Source organism: Chaetodon auriga, chromosome 8, assembly GCF_051107435.1.
Source record: "Chaetodon auriga isolate fChaAug3 chromosome 8, fChaAug3.hap1, whole genome shotgun sequence".
Classification (NCBI taxonomy): Eukaryota; Metazoa; Chordata; class Actinopteri; order Chaetodontiformes; family Chaetodontidae; genus Chaetodon; species Chaetodon auriga.
The window spans coordinates 14,635,278-14,653,228 of NC_135081.1; the positions used below are offsets into that span (position 1 = coordinate 14,635,278).

Genomic DNA, 17,951 nt, shown 5'->3' on the forward strand with positions numbered 1-17,951 from the left:
TTCCGGGTTAAAGGCCTGCATTCATAATGTTAGCCGATTAAAGAAGTTCACTGAAGTTTAAATAACATGTGTAACATATTATGTATTAGCAGCAATGTCGCTGCTGGTCAATGTGGAGCCACCTTTGAGGGGGTGTTTTGAGCTACAACAATGCTTTATATTTTCTTAACTGATCCTGCTTGTTATATATGCAGCTTTTTTTTTTTTTTTTTTAATCTGTTTTTAATGTCAGCTGCCAAACAAATGAAGTGGAGTAACAAGTGCAGTATTTTCTCTGCAGTAAATGTTGTGGAGTGAAAGTGGGAAGTTGCACAAAATGCAAATACAGTACCGCACAGAACAGTAATTGAGGAAATGCACAGGGCTGCTTTTCAATGCTTAACATGCATATGTGATTTCTGTAAAATGCACTCAAAATTCAAAGTACTCAACAGGAAGTAGAATGGGCGCTTATCGTGTAAACAGTATTTTAATGTTGTAGCTGGTTGAGGTGGAGCTTATACAGCTACTTTGTATACTGTACTGTTTAATCTGTATTTGCATTGTTTGTTTTAAGATGATCATATCTTTGTATGTAAAATGCAAAGTAACCAGGAGCTACAGCTGTCAGATAAATGTAGTGTGGCTCAAAAGTACAATGTTTCCCTCTGAAATGTAGTGAAGTAGTACAATATTTTAGTGGAGTACTTGAGTAAATGCACTGAGTCACTTTTGACCAAAGTATCTTAGAAAACGAAATTCAGAGGTCTAACTGTATGATAGAAAAAATGAGGTATTATTCCCAGAGTGAATACGTTAATAAGAGTTAAGAGGATGACTGATTTTCAGTGGTGGAATGTAACTAAATACATTTACTCACATACTGTACTTTAGTACAATCTCAAGCTACGTCACTTAATTAATGTGTCTGCTCCACTACAGTTCAGAGGCAAATATTATAGTTTTTACACCACTACATTTGTCTGACAGCTTGTTTTAAGAGTTACTTAAAAAAACATACCTTTCCAGCTCAAAGAAAACCAATGTATCTGCATATAAAGTGATTCTGAATATGGATTTTTCTTTCCTGAGGTGAGAAAATTCTCAAACTCCTTAAGCTAAATGACTTAAACCCTCTTGGATTAGCTGGAAAGTTCATCGTCACAAAGCTGAAAGCAGGCTGTTTTCCTCAGCTTTTTAAAGTAGATTTTTTGGAAATACGTGCTTCTCACAGGACACCGCACTACAAACATCCAGTCTTATCGAAAATGACGCACAGCTGTGGATTAAAATACCAAACAGTATGTGAAGTAGTTCAAATTAGCTCAACCTTTAATACTTTTACTTAAGTACGGTTTTCAGCCTTGTATTGTAATAGAGTATTTTCACAGCTCTGTAAAAGGTCAAAATGTATTTTAACATTATATCAGATAAAGATTCAAGAATTCTGTTGCATAAATAAATAAAAACATCTCCAAAGCACTTTCAGTGTGATTCATGATCTTTGCTTTTATTATCAACAACAATACTTAGTTATTAAACAAAAAAAAAATAAAAATAAAAAAAGAAATAGTAACACTGTAATTAGGACCCAGCTATTTCTTCTGTATCACCGGGGAAGAGAGGTTGCTGGTTGGTCTGGGTTAGTAAAAAAGAATTTGATGGTGGAATGAGGGTGAGTTTCAAAGGAAGGTCATTCATGAAGAGGAGAGAAGTGAGCGACAGATGAGACAGAGGAGGGAGGATGTGATGTCAGGTGGAGACAGAAGAGAAAACGAGAGGAAGAGCTTCCCGTACATTACAGATAAGGCACTTGACATACAAAAAAAAACTTTAAAGCATGACAACGAAACAGCAACATCAATTAGCAATACCTGCAAACCCATTTCATACACAGAATCATACCTAAACCATTCACTTAATCAACACTCGACGTCTAACCCAGGCAAACACACATAATCCAGGTCATTAGGCAGTGAAATGAATAAATCTGATTCATTTTTGTAAAATCTTTAAATGGTTGACGTGTCACATTCCACTCAGCTTAGTAAAACACCTATATTTCAACACGACAACCCACCTTTCCAATGATTTCATGAAGAGTTATTGGTTTTCAGTGGGTGGCATCATCAGGGTGATTCAAGACTCAACTGGTTCAAACACCTTCAGGTAAACCACAGAGGAAAGACATTCAGCCTCGTCAACACTTGGCAGGAAGCTGTTCATATTGCAGTGTTTGTGCTAAAGCACTCATTCTGATTGCTCAAATGGCAAAGAATTAAGGACCTCCGTGGGTCAGACATCTCTTTTGGAAGCAGGAATTGTACGCTGGATTATGAACGGAACAGGAATCAAAACAAGAAAGTAAGATTTTCTTGCTGTTATTTACAAAACGGACACCCAATTTGCTCCTTAAACCTTACAAGGCAGACTACTTTATAAATGGCACAGGCCGCATTGGAGAGCAGAGGCACACAGTCCTACTGCCAGTTATTACAGTATGCAAGAGACACCGCATGTTTGTGCAAAGACGTTGCAATAGCTGAACATTTACGTAATTGCATAGACAGAAAATCAGGGAAATAAATGCCCCGTTGTCTCACTTTCATAGAACTCACTTTCACTCTTTTGTTCTTTTAGTAGAAAACAAAAAAGGTACCACGAAATAAAGCAACACAAGATTCAAGCAGAAAGCTTTAAAATGGCGTTTTAACAGCCGCTGGCTGGCTCTAAGGCACACAGAACAAGGAAAGCTAAAGTAGAAGCAGTATCGCCCTCCTCCCTCCCGCGTCCTCTCCACACTTTGCTCCTCTCCATTTTCTCCCCTGTCTCTTTGAAATTTTGGGACCGACATCACACGCTGACGATGATACTTTTTTCCCAGATGACAAAGCAAAAAAGCCATGCCTCTTAGTGTCGTGTGTATCATCTGCTGGATCTCTGTGCCCTCTAAAAGTGCGAATGAACGTGTGTGAATGTGTTTCTGAGCTGTGCAAAAGTAACAGTGTCAAATTTCCTAAAGATACTTGCTGTTCTTGGTTTTATGGAATGATTCCCCCCACCTCCCTGACCCACGCTCCTTCTTCTTTCTCCTTCTTTTACATCCCTCCCTCCTGCTCCCCTGCTGAGGGATATGAGTCCTTCTCACACTCTTTCATCCTGACACTTGTTTGCTTTCACTCTGTCTTGCTGTGGTTGTTGTTGTGTACTGTGTGACCATTCTGCACTGGTCCATTTTTCTTCATGTCCTTTTTATTCTCCTCCTCCTCCTCCTCTTCAGACTCATCTGTTTCATCTTTGTCACTCCTTTCATCGTCCACTTTTTCCTGGAAGAAAAACAAAACGATCAATTAAAAAAAAGAAGGCGTTCGGAAACGCATCATTAATGAAGGAGACCTTCTGCTCAAACTGTACTGGAGCTCTGGCCAGTGTCAGAACAAATCATCCAGTTACATGCATGGACATGTAATTGTGAGTGTGTGTGGGTGAGAGAAAGAGAGAGGGTGCATCTGGCTGTGCACAAGAGATCTGTGAGATGATATGAGATGTAATACTGCTGCAGTTCTTTATAGCTTTTATGGAATAGCTTCTTCTGTTGCACATGTGTGTAGTTCTTATGTGTTCTATTTTCTCTTTGGTGTCTTTATATTTGTCTGGTCATCAAGGCTGCATGATGAGGATGTAAGCACTTTGACGCCACTGACAACATTTGAGGCAAGTTATCGGACTTCACAAAACAGTGCCTGTTGCTGCTGAAGACTACAAGTTTGAAAATGGAAAATATTGGGGATTTGAATTAGATAAAAGTGAGCTGATCAGACCGTGTTGTCTGCTCCTCACCGCTGCATGAGGATGGCAGCTCGAGGCTACATTAGCCACTACTAGCATAACACACGCAGTACACGCGCATATTATTGTTTTTGCCTTTTCTTGTATTTTATTTCACCTTGTGGGTATTTAGTGTATATTTATATTAGATTTCCTTGTTTGCTTACATTGTTGGTGAGGAAGCGGACTGCTATGCGTACGATGAGGACAGCCCAGAAGATATGTAGACACTGCAGAATCATCAAAAGGCCGTTGAAAAAGTAGTAGCCAAAGAAGGGTTCATAGATGGTCACTGGGTAAACCCATGTACAGTAAATAATCCTGCAACAGACATGAAGAGGATTAAGGACAAGGTAAATTAAATAACATGAAATGTGTGTGTGTCTGTGTGTGTGTGTCTGTGTGCGTCTGTGTGTGTATACCGGAAAGGGAAGATGACAAGGCGAGTGATAATGAAGATTGCAGCAAATACGATGAAGATGTAATTGCAGGTATTTCGCCACCCAGCATAGTTAAACATCTTTGCAGACTGTGAGAAGGAGAGACAGAGAAAGAAAATTTAGTGTTTTCAGAAAAATGAATAATGAAAATGGTTGTTGGATTGCCTCCATCCCACTAAAGATAACCAAAGTGTAGTTTCATCCACAAGGTGGCAGTGTCGCCATCACAATTTATCTTTGTTGAAGTTTCACAGGGCTCACTAGATCATCAAAACTCAGCAGAGATGTAGCGTGTAAACAGACTATACAGCATTTTTCTGTTTGGTAGATACAGTGACAGCAACATAAAATGTGATGTGATTATTCATCCTGGCTCCACTCATATTTACACATTCACTCTATATGCCTCTTTACCGCACGCACTCTTCACTGGTTTGCTTGCCAAAGTGTGCTAATCAATATACTATGAATGTTAAGTACTACGATGACTCTTTGGAGACATTTACCTCAAGGAGGTAATCGGAAGAGTCGTGCACCAGCATGATGAGAGTCCCAGCACGGATGTAGTTAACACACCAGGAGAAGCTGATGAGGAGGATGGTTGCTACATGGTGAACAATCTGCTCCTTGAAGTCCTAAAGAGAAAAAGGCATGGCAAAAGGAGACATGGTATAACATGTTGGGACTATGTACACAGTGTGTTGCATGGGTCGCCGTGTGTGTGTGTGTGTGTGTGCGTGTGTAGTAAATCCTACTTAGGAGGAAACTGGGTTATAATATTGTGTTGGAGGAACACGCTGTGCCTCTTTGGTAAGATTTTCCCCACTGTGCTCAGCTGACCCAGGCTGAACAAAGTCCAAACACTCACTCACACACACACACATTCAAACATGTGTAACAACAGTCTAATGTCCACCGACAGTCCGTACCAGATGTCAGACTGATCAGATAGTGAGAGCAGACTTTGAGTTCCTCCTGCAAGTGGTCACTTATGTCGTACTGACCAGATAAAAGTGAAAAGAATGAACTACTGTCTGTACACGTATCAGACATGTCACAAGTCTTTTGTTTTTACAACAGCTGAACTGAGGAGGAGAGTGCTCCCCTGATCAACTCACTCACTTTGCGTTTGACATCTGACGCCACACTGAAGAGCAGAGAGCCGTAGAAACCCAGCTCAATCATGTAGTACCAATACTGAGATGGCAGGAGAGTCTGGAGAGGAAACAGATCTTTCATTTGAAAATCAATACACCAATGTGTTCGAATCTACACTGGGAAGCAGGGCTGCAACTAACAATGGTTTTAATTAGAACTGTTTGAAATAGCTTGTTTTATATAGTTAAGAATCCCAAAGATATTTAGTTGACAATTACAGAAGACAGACAGCCAACGAATACTAACGAATACTAAGAGGCTGAAATGGATTCACTTTTGGCGTTTTTGCTCAAAAATTGCTGAATGATGGACCAATTATCTAAACGAATAAGCCCTGGTAAACTCTGTATCAGGAGGGTGTCTTGTTATTTGTGTATCAGGGTTTCTGCAGCGCTCACAAAATCAGATTCAAGACCTTTTAAAGATTATTTTTATGAAACCGAACACCTTCTCTAGTCATTCCTGTCAAAGACTGACAGAAAAAAACAGTAGGGAGAATAAGGCCTACAATTATTTATTAAATAGATTAATTTAATTGACATTTCTATCACACTTTGACAGTACTGCATTCAGTGCTTTCTAAGACCTTTCAACACCTGCAGATAACCTGGTACATTCAGAATGATAGCCATCTCAGAGACGTACCAGCACAGGGAAGCCTTCCCACATCTCCTTCAGGTCATACAGCCAAGGTTTCTGGAAGGAGAGATGCGATGTGAATGAGACAGCAGAGCTCGACAGGTGTATTTATAACAACTGACTCAGCATGACAATGAGTCAGTGCTGCCCCTCTGGTTGTGCGGGAGCTGAGATTATCACAGCAAAAAAGGCCGACTACCATGGAAACCGTCAAGTTACAATGGCAGGGCGGGTGACGAATGAGGATGTGAATGTAAAGAGACGAGAAGAGGAGGACGAGGAGGAGGAGGAGGAGGAGGGGTTGAGGTTAACATGGCAGTACTCACATCGATGAGGGCGGCCAGGCCAGCAATGAAAGCAAGAAGGTAAAAGGTAAATCTCCAACTGCAAGAGAACACACACACATACAAACACACTTTCTACTCAGTCAATGGGGAAAAGACAGTCAACACATTTTCTACCAGCAGACACATAAATGCATGACACACACACACACACACACACACACACACACACACACGCGCGCGCACACACACATGTGCGCACAAGCACACATTTCTCGCTCACAGTCACAAACGCACAAGAGAAAAGTTGGAAAGAAACGGCAGGCTGAATGAGCGGCCTGGAAAAATCTGGTGAACTACGCTGAGAATGTCAAATCAGGACACACACACACACACACACACACACACACACACACACACACACAAAGAGCCATACACATGCTGACAGACAATGAGAGCTGTCAGACAGTATCCTCCCTCATAATATCCTGTAACAGAGACAGTGAGGGGGTCATCCCCACTGCAGCCAGGTGTAAAGAGGGGAATTCACACAGAAAGCACAGCAGCAGCAGCAGCAGCAGCAGCACACACAGACACACAGAGAAACAGAAGAAGAGAAGGGTCAACACGGGGAGAGACGAGGCAGTGAGAGTGTGAGAGGTACACCAGTGGTGGGAAATAAGGGAGAGAGACAGAAAGCCTGTTGTGTGCACACAAACAATAGGCTGATTCAGAAGAGAAATGTCGTAACAAACACAGCGAAAGACACACCATAACCGGGGAGTGACAAGCATGCGGTCACATGCACATCCGCACACACCCTCACGAGCATCATATGTACGACATCAATCCACTGGAGACCGGTTTAGCAGTTTTCACACATATATAGCAGAAAAAGAAACGTCTTCTTGCATATTAAAGGGTCACATCAGTTTAGTAATGCGGAAATTTTGCTCTGTGTGAAAATCTATCTCAAAGTTTCTCTGAGGCTAATATTAGGCCTCAGGAGAGTCAGACAAATCAACAAGTTCCAAAGTCACGGCCTTTTTGGTACAAACTTCCCACTTGGTGTTACTATCCTTCACCGCAGGCCAGCACGGAAACACAAAGTGGATTCTGTCACTTCTATTGGAAGAAATTATTACAGCCGGCATGTAAAAAATGTGCCCCCATCCTCAAAAATGTAGAAGTGGAAACTGACAACTTTTCCAGCCCTAGAGTTTCCAAGTGGTATCACTGTTGTCGCCACTGTCGCAAAGACAACCGGATTGCTTTTGGTTTCCCTGAGAGCCCAGCAACTACCAAAAAACTGCATTTGTTTCCAAATTTCCATGAAAAAAACACCACTTTAGAAAGAGAAGAAGAGAAAGAAGCATGTCCACTGAAGGGGAGCAGTTAAAATGTCATAATTTCAGATAATAACATCAGGGTCAGGGTGAAGGGCGAAAACATGAGGAGAAAAAGCACGAGTTCACTCATTCATTTAGTCTATAATGGAGATAATGGAGACATGAAAGCAGACAGAAACAGTGCCAGCCTGACTGCATTGCCAGCCGGCCTTCATTTTCCTGGGAGATCGCACCGAGTGGCAGACAGAAATGAAAAAGTGAAAACGCGGCTTATAGGAAACGCAGAAGGTGTTATTACTCTATAGCCGCTACACTGTGCAGTCAACATTTACTTCACACCAAGTTAAAGCAAAAAAACATGTCTGCTGTGAAAAACATGGAAATTTGGAGGCCTGCACCTCCAAACAAATGAGGAATTCCATCCAGCTGAGGAAAACCCTGTGATCTGGTCAAAAGCTCCAGAGCACCTCCTGAGCGGGCCTGTGGTGAGACTGTTTTCGGTCTGTCACGAGAACGATTTTTATGTTTCGAGCAGTTCCAATGAAAGCCGTGTCGTCTTGTGATTTAGGTGAACTGGCCCATCGAATCACATGATTTGATGGATGTGTCAACCAGTGTTGAAGGGTAATACATTACTCTTATCACATTACATTAGTCTGCAATGCAGTGATGGAATGCACTACTGTTCCTGAATTCAATAATCACATGGAGGGTACTAATCAAACAATAATGTTGTTACTTGCATTACCTAAATTCTTCAAGTATCTGCTGCATAAAGGGGCAGAATTGTGTGGCCTTTTCCCCACCATGAGCAGGACACAACGCTTAAGCGACAGACTCCCGCCTCTAGACTTCTTTGCAGTCAACGTGGAGGATACAGCGTCCTTCAGCTTTAACACTGAAGTATATTTGAAGATATTTGGGGTCAGAGATGGAGACCCTGAACCGTTTCCCTACAATAAAGACGAAATCCATGAATTTCAACACAGCGACACCATCTAGTGAGCCCGTGGAGAGGCTCTTCAGCCTTCTGCTGACTCCATGAGGGAACAGGATGCTTGACAAATGATTTGAGAGACTCCTCCTAATAGCAGTAGTAATAATCATAAGAAATGAGATGGATTAGTCTATTACAAAGCCACGGCTTGGTGAGCAAGCGACTCGAGTGAGTTTGTTTGAGTGTGTTTGTTTTTATTTCCATTCAAGTCTGTCATCATCTAATGGTATTAGGAAGGCGAGTATGTTATATTATTTCATTTATCTATTTTGTGGCAATCAATATTTGTAACAGGCGGTGTTAGGGAGGCCAACCTCTTTTATGTTGTTTTATGTATTGATATAGTTTTATCTTGAGGCACTTATTGGTACTGCCGGTGCCAGACATGCGATTCATTTCTCTGTGAAGTGCTCTTTGGGCTGGTTTTCACCAACTTTGCTTGACTTTGTGGTATTACTTAATTAAAGAGCATAAAATAAAGACCTTGTCCTCCTTATTAGAACATAGCTTTGTCCTGATAACATGGCATATGTTGGGTCATACTGTTAACTGGCAATCACATGACAATGCATCTCAGGTGAGATCAGGTGACAAATAATATGTAATACATTACTTTTTTGAGTATTGACATGAAGAATGACCACGACAGATGAGCTAATGTTAACTACAGTAGCATCACTACAAAGAACTTATACACTGAACACAACATATGTGATGGAATAATGCACAGATCACCTATCAATGTGTTGACATGCATATCACTGCATATTTGCCAGTGTATCAGTCCTAGTGATGCTAACAGAATTATGCTAGCTGCATATCTTTTCAGTGTCATCTGTTGCCACCGTGTGCCATCCGCGTGAATCCTGGCAGCTGATACGGGCTCGTTTCAGCAGCCTCGTATTATCGGGTGATCATGCTGTTGGTTTAGCTTCTGCTACACTTAATGCTCACACACAAAAATAACCAACAGTGGTGACAGAGCCCCTGTTGCTGAGGCCCTGTGCTAATGAGTGTGCGGATGGCTGGATTTGTGTGTGTGTGAGCAGAGTGTGGACTACATGCCTGGTAGCAGCAGAGTGGGACTGTAATGAGTGCATGTTAAAAATAGAGGGCTACTCTGTGCTCATATAGCTGGAGGAACGCAAGGCTGAGCAGCTGCTTTGACCTGCTCCGTGGCTCTGAAGAAGCGTGTGCATACATGTATAAAAGTGTGTGAGTGTGTGTCTCTTTACCTGGCCTCTCGAAACTTTTTGAGCAAACTTGGTCTGTCCTGGTTGCGTCGTCTCCTGAACCATCGCTGCACTTGTCTTTCTGAATAGCCAGTCTGCTTGCAGAGACTTGCTATTGAAGTCTGAGAAGAGCACAAAGAGGTCACATTTAAGTATCTAATTTCCTGACAACACACACCGCATGGTGCTCTGTCTTTTTAAGTGTGTGTGCGCACATCTACCTGTGTGGGGTTTTTGGTAATGTTACAGTAGTAGGACTCCAGTGTGGGATTGTGAGGGGCTTTGAGCCGTGCTGTGTCTTTCACCCCGAGCAGAGAAGCCAGGGGTGCAGCCACCGTCCTGCAATCACAAGAAGGTTGTCGAGATTAAAGGGAGGTGAAATGCAGAGAAGCTAGAGAGCGTGAGAAGAAGCAAAGATGCAGTACAGGGTGCAGTCATGGAAACTCTCTTGATCTGAATTACCCAAATTTCAGGGAAATGAAGGTAACAGAGACAAAGAGTTAATTAAATGAGGTTGATATAAGTCAGGCTACAAACCAAAGAGCAACAAGCATCATTCAGGTTTATAGACAACATTTGAATGTAATAATACTGTTATGTTGTTGTTTGTTTTTCTTATCATATTTCTCAAGGAACCCACATTATAAGTTATCACTCAATGACTGGATGTGGGGTTGAAATAAAAAACAATAATGACAAAGAAGCTTCTTGGAATCAGGCAGCAATCAAGCACAGGCGGACACTGCAACGAGTTTCTGATTTCCAAAAGATTAGCTGTTGGAAACAGGAAGACGGTGCTTGTGTGAGAAACAATGAGTGACTTGAGAGAAGGAAGTTTCACCTATTATAAAGTATGGCACAGCTGGGGAATATCAAACAACTGCTGGTAAAAGAAGCAAGAGATAAAAACTGCATTCTGTAAAGTAATGTAATTAGAGGTCAGAGGATGAGATAAATGGTGGCAGATTAAAGGAGACAGAAAAGGAAGACAAGGCAGTGGTCAAAGGAAAAAGACAGGAGTTAGACTGGACACAAGCAAAAGTTTGAATCAATAACCAAAGAAACAGATATCGGGACAGACAGTGTGAAAAATGGACTGACCTTTCAAAGATCTGACGGATAATGAGGAAAAAAAGAGCGATAGGCAGCGCCACCCACAAGTCCTGGGCTTTGGCGTATACTCGTCCATCCCGATCCTCCAGGTCGGCCCAGCCCAGGCCCTCCGGAAACCACAGCCGCTCCTGCCAGAACCACTCACTCAGCCCAGACATCATCCTGCAACAGGGGACACACAAGGAGTCAGCACCAACTCTGTGGGTTTATTAGGCTGTAAAGCTCAAGGCTGAAGAACCCAAGATACACATGTTCTGGAGGCAGAATCACACCCTAAAGAAAACCAAAATGGTGGCATCGTTCCCCCTAAAATCGGAATCAACAGCAGTCTATAGGGGCTTGCTTTAAAGGTAGCAACTATACAGGCCTGGCTATGTATGTATGGGAAGAAATATGTGATTAGGAATGCATGGGACCATGTAATTAAGAGAATTAGATGAAGGTATGACTGTTTCCGCCTCACTGGAAGCCCGGCTGTAGGTTTTTCCTAATGCATAAAACAGAGCACAAGCAGTGTGCAGGCAGGGAGCTCAGGAGGCCCACGTGAGGGAGGAAAACTCAGACCAACAACTGAGCTTCTTGCTTTCAACACCAGCGCTTTCCTAAACTGTCGATAGCAGCTGCAAGAGCTGTGTTTTATTCAGAGTACAGAGATGAATATTTCTGCTGCTAAGTTCAGGGAGTGGCACAGAAAAGAGAGTAAAAGGGGTGGCGGTGAGGGAGAACTAGCGTCTGAGGGTTGTGAGTCATGATTCATCCATATGTGCAGAGCAGCGGGGGCGCCCCCACACGCTCTGTCCCTGGAGTCCCCTTGCAGATCTACAGCAACTCCCCTCCCAACTCACTGCAGCTGTACATGCCAAAGCCCTGGAACCGCTTCACTTCCACTCCCATCCCCGCCCTGCTGCTCCCTGGCAGTAATCAAGAAGGATTCCCTCTTTGGCCCACGGAGCCAAAGCTATGTGTAACGCTCTCCCTGCACTGGCTTTAAAATATGCAGCTGAAATTAGATCTGGATGTAAGGAACTGTGCTTCACGCACAGGATTCACAAATACAATAAACGTTACTTTGAGGTTGAAGACATGCTTTTACATAACCCTTATTTCTTTTCACCGACGTTAAAGGGCTGTAACTAACAATTATTTTCATGATCAAATAATCTATGGATTATTTCAGTGATTAATCATTTGTTTTACAAAATATCAGAAAAAAGTGAGGGGGTGGGGGGATTTGGCATGTTAATGTGTATCACATTTTAAAGGAGACATGGTAATATTAACTGTTTTTTCCAGAATGACTCACCCCACCTTTAATAAGCTGGAACCACAGTACCTCTGGCTCGTTTGCTTAAAAAGTGACTGAAACAACTACTTAAATGATTAACATGGTTACAGTTTGCTAATCGACTAATCGCCCCATCATGTCAGCTTTGAAAAAGTTGCAAAATGTTAAACGCTGCGGAAGACGCACAAGAACATCATCATGGATCAGGAACAATCAGATTCAGAAACCTGAGCAGTTATTCCACGTAAGCTTTCTGTGCAGTTTTACAAACACATTTCAATACAAGAAAGCCTTGAAGTTTGACACCCTGCTCTTATTGCTACGTTAATCTCTGACTAGGTCGTTAAATACAACTAATTCAGATCAGCTCTTGCTGTTTGACGCTGACAGACCACCGTGCATTAAGTCAGTCCTAAAGAAACAAGCGGCTGCTGGTTGTAGCCTCTGACACTGTCCATGAGACGTATCATGGGTGAGTGTGTCAGTTGTTTTCCACATCATGTCATGTTAGTCATGGCCCCCATTTCCTGTTGCAGCAGCACGGCTGGCCGAGCGCAGGGCTTTCCCCTCTCTCCCTCTCTCCTAGCACAGGTGGTGGTGGATGACATATTTTTTCCCAGTCATTTCGCCAACTCTTCTACTTCAGTAGCACAACATCTCACTTCTCCTGCAGTGTCCTGCCAGATCTTGTGAGATCTGCTGAACAGCCTATTTTTGTGCATATCTGGCTCCATAAAAAGCAGCGTAATCTCACCAAAAACAGATAACTACATGACCCTCTGAGCACAAATGAAGATGGTTCAAAGGGCAGAAGAAGTTACATTTTGCATTGTTGCTGAGTGGACTTAAGAGGATATTTTTAGGGTTGCTAGAGATCATGCAGTGAATTCAGCACGTTAAAACTCTTTTCCCCACACAGCTTTTCTAACACTACATTCCATTGGCCCACGGGATCATATGACCAGACTCTGACCATTTCAAAGGCCCAATAAAAATAAAGGATTCCTCTGGCAGGGGAGGGAGAGAGGAAGTTCTCTGACTGTCCCCTCTCTCTCCTTCTCACTATGAATACACATCACAAGGATATGGTGATTGTAAACAGAGATCCAGCATCAGGCCGGCAGGGTACAGCTCCAGATGTTACTGATGTGCTTCTATTCAGCTCTATCTGATGTTTATAAAGCCATACTGCAGTTTCTCAAATCTTGATGAAATGAAAGGGATCAAGCCTTAAAGGAAACCTTAACAGACGAGACTGGAACCTGGTACAGAGTCCAGGAATATTTGGAGAATGTAAACATGCTGCCACCATACAGAGAGAGCGCCCCAGCTGCCCCATTCACGCTCCATGCATGAATAACATCTTATGGACTTTTACAGTCACCCAATACTTTGTTTTTGTGAATGACGGGAGACTGAGTCGACTACAGGACCACAAGTCACAAGACAGTAGCAATACACTATGACTGTGAGTCACTAATAACATGCCATCTATGTGTGTATAACTACCCATTTACTCATATCTATCCATACTTAGACGGCTGACTCATTCAAACCGCAACTTTTAAAAATTACTAGGAGACAGGCACAGAGAGATGAGAGAGATTAGAACGACTACATGGTGATGTCGCAAAAGGTCACATGTCGAGAGTCAAAATGGGGCTGAATCTGCAAGTAAGTCAGCAGCCCGAACTCATTTTATGGCCTTGAACGTTACTGTCCCCCAACTGAGTGTCACTACAGTACTGAATGATTAGAGCAACAGTGTAGTAGATGCACACATGCAGGCAAACTCAAACTGCCTATGAATGAACTACTACAAGCGTAACACCGGCGAAGCATAGAGTTCAATACTTCTTGAGTACTGACTGAAATATATCTCTAGCCCCAAGTACATGACAGGTACTGAAAGTTGGCAGTGAATGTTTGGTCTTGTTCACTTATTCTTTGATTACATATTTCCTGAACTGAATCATTGTCATGCTAAATTAAGATTGCATTATATTAAGGCAAAGTTCCTCATATGGATCCTATAAATGAAGAAATGCAACACTAAGTTCATCTTGTGTCATATACCAGTACTATCTGCTATCATTGATAAAGCTCTGGTATCATATTAGCACCCGTGTTGTAAGATTTGAAATGATACCCAGCACTAAGACTGACATTTTTTTTTCACTGCACATTGGACTGACAGTGACACTGAGTCCCTGAGAACAGCTACAATAAAACAGGTTAGAAACCACTGACACAGTAAATCTGACTATTGATTCAAATATTGTAGTAGTCCTCCTCCGTCATCAAAATGATGTAATGGGTCACCTTTCCGAACAGAGACGATAACCTGTAAAGCACTTAATTAGTATGTTATTTAATGTAGCATTACATCATCCATTGACAAAGTGTTTTTCAGCAATAAATCTGATAATCACTTAATCATTTGAGGCACACTGACTGGTTCCAGCTTCTCACAAGAATATTTGATGATTTCTCTGTCACAGTATAGTAATTGAATGTATTTGGGAACAGACAATAGTTTTAACCATTGTTTGGAGCAGATGATTCATTTAATTCATTGATAATGACAATAATCGTTAGTTGCAGCCCTCATTTAAATGATGTTTTCCTGCAATTTCAAAACTGACGAGAGTAGAAAGTTTGATGGAAACTCACCGAATGTACTGGTGAAATGTTCACGGTGTTGTGGCTACCCCGAAAACATTAATATTAGCTCTCAAAAAACAATCACATACTTGAGTAGATGTAAGGAAGTGATGAAATAATCTTATGTACTGACATCCTTCATCTCATGCAGCCACAGTTTGCAGATCACAGTAGCGATACTGAATGCACATATTGTGGGATGAAGTGGCAGCTCATGCTTTCTGCACATGGTTCATTAGCTGTAACTCAGGTCATGCTTTCTGTGGGTGGGTCAGTACACATCCTTCACATTTTCGACTTTCCTCTGGTTCCGAAAACAGTTCGGTGTAATTTCATTAAAGTACAAGTTACAGTGGTTAGGCAAACACAGAGGTTGCAGAAAATGATTCACTGCAAGTGGGAGACGATGTAAAATCATCCCAAGACCAGACAGGCAGTCTGCAGCGATCTGTGTTATCACTGTTATCCAATCTTCTGTGTTTTAGAAGAAAGTCAACTTCAATGTCTTTGACATGAATTATTGATGAGGTGATTCAATCAGTCAGCAGACTGATCTGAATAGGCCTATTCAGGAGGTGTGAGGGTAATACTGTCATGCTGATTCTCTTCTGACTGGATGCAGGCCAGTTCTGCCCTTTGAGTAAGTTACTTTGCCCAGAGCAATTAGATTGGCTCCTGGATATACAGTATGCGAGGCTATTCTTTCTGTTGAGTGGAAGCTCTGAGGGGTAATGATCATCTAACATTTGCAACACTGAGGTGCTGCTGTGCAAAGGTAGTGAAGGCAAGGTAACATGACCTTTGACCCGGATACAAAGCTTGACAATACCCGCACACTCATTCAAGTCACAGATTCACATAACTTTGAGTATGAATGAGTGTGACTGGAAACATACACAGTCCGATTTGAAGTATCTCAATTTGTGATATTCTTATTCCCTAAATTCTTTGTCCGGCATTTTCAGTGCTTTCCCCTCACAGTGGCGTTCATGCTAGCTTTTACTCTTCAAGAAAATAGCGGAAAAGCTAAATGAAGACCACAATGGTGCCAGCAGGGGGGGTCCCAAACAAAAATCACTGTGATTAAAAACAAAACTCTTTTTAAATGGTCTATACGTGGCGTCATGTCTGTCTGTAACTCAGGGTGTTGTATCCGTGGCCTGCAGTTGTGTACTTACGGTGATGATGTGGTATAACCTGCTGCTAGTTAGCAAACTTTAGACACCGACCCTCCACTGGGCCACAAGCCAGGCAACCCTCGTGCCTTCATGTTAACAAAGGTAAACGGTTATTAACGTACTTTGGTCCCAACTCTACAGCTCTGCCATTTGTGTTGTTGTTTTTGTTTGGTTATTTGTTTATTTATTTTTTCTACCGTTAAAACCACCCAAAGGAGCCTGTTACATTTAATCAACTGATTCCGACATGAATGCGTAATGACGTCTGAGCGAAGAGGGGATGCGGAGCGTGCGCCCACCGCTAGCCCACTCACGCGCACATAAATGAATAACGCCTACTTGCCGACATGAAAGTGAAACGTACTTACTTTGGTGTTTTTCCCCGCAGTGAAGCGTAAAATGCGGCTTGTGGTAAGAAAGCGAAAATGTTGGTCTTTTCCCTCAAAGTCGTCCTGGTCCCACCTAGCTTGCTAGCTGAAAACCTAACGGTCCTGTTGAGAGTGCCCAGCCCGCTGGTTGTTCTCAGGGTGTCCAAGTTTAGTATCCGGGGGGATTTTTACATCTTTCCATGGCGAGCAAAGTTTGTTTTTCCTCTTAATTAAAACATCGATGTGGGGTGAAAACAAAAAAAGTAGCTACAGAAGGGAGAGTATGTGAGATGCTGCAATGCGCCCGGCAATTTTCCTCCCACCAAATGTTCAGTCTATTTTCTCTCTCGTCGTGTCCCTGCTAATTTTTCCCCACTTGTGTGCAGTCAGCGGGGTCTGTCTGGGTGTCTGGCCGGGTGTAGGCTGAGGTCGGGCCGGCACGAGTGCGGACTGAGGGGTGCAGACAGAGGGAGGAGTGAGGGGGTAACGGAGAGGGAGGGACGTAGATGACGTCTGAGCACAAGAACGCGCACGCGCACACACACACACACACACACACACACACACACACACACACACACACACACACACACACACATCCGCATTTTGTTTCCGCTAGGACAGAAGTTTTATCCCCTTTCTTTGCACAGATGAGAACCGGGTTAATGAGCATCAGACCCCCGCAGTCTGGTTCATCATGTTTATAATCACACAAGCCTCCATTTTCCTGTTTTCATGGATGATAAAACTACTGTTTTTCTCAGCTGTGTGTCAGATTGTTCGCTGGAATCAAAGCTTTTACCCCAGTTTCTATGGCTGACCCTTGACCTTCTTGTTATTTGTAAATTTAGCGCAATCTACTGTTGCATTCATTTACTGCTTGAAATGTAAGATTCATCTTAATGACTGTTATAACTCATAGTATTCATATATATGTATATTTCTTTCAATATTTAACTGCCCTTGTTACCCACTGACCAACAACTGCTTTTGTGGTGTATGAGACTCACCTCAAATTATCTCCAGCCTGGAAACCAGTTTTGTTCACCTTTGGCTTTTTTTAAAAGACAAAAAGCGCTTCCAAATGTTTTCCTCTGCAGGTCTGTGTAGTTTTCCTGTGATATTTGTGCCAAAGCATTTTTTCAAATGGGGTAGAGAAAGGTTATCCTCCTATCCTTCTGACCCATGAACTATAAAACAGGCATGTGAGGGCTTGCAGGCTGACATGCTGTACAGAATGACATAAGGCCGACTGACCTGGAGCCTGTAAAAGGACTCGCTCCAGATAGTAACAGTTTGCACACATGCAACAGGTTGGATAGACAAGGTCAGGTTGCCACATATGAACAGTCAGCACAACCTCTCCTGATCTTGTTTAATTTCACATTTACCTTAAAAATTAATTGGTTGCTTGTAACTGCCACCTAACCACCTCAT

The 17,951-nt window shown here is 42.4% G+C and overlaps 1 protein-coding gene across 1 annotated transcript; it reads right to left on the minus strand.

The window, feature by feature from the left end:
* Positions 1-1,462: 1,462 nt before the first annotated feature.
* LOC143324909 (ceramide synthase 2-like) lies at positions 1,463-16,966 on the minus strand. The gene is made up of 11 exons (XM_076737716.1): positions 16,515-16,966; positions 11,008-11,181; positions 10,128-10,245; positions 9,910-10,028; positions 6,371-6,428; positions 6,051-6,101; positions 5,370-5,462; positions 4,754-4,882; positions 4,230-4,336; positions 3,975-4,128; positions 1,463-3,305 (listed from the first exon to the last, which is right to left on the minus strand). The coding sequence occupies exons 2-11, from the start codon at positions 11,178-11,180 to the stop codon at positions 3,156-3,158; spliced, it is 1,152 nt and encodes a 383-aa protein (XP_076593831.1). The 5' UTR covers position 11,181; positions 16,515-16,966; the 3' UTR covers positions 1,463-3,155.
* Positions 16,967-17,951: the final 985 nt, after the last annotated feature.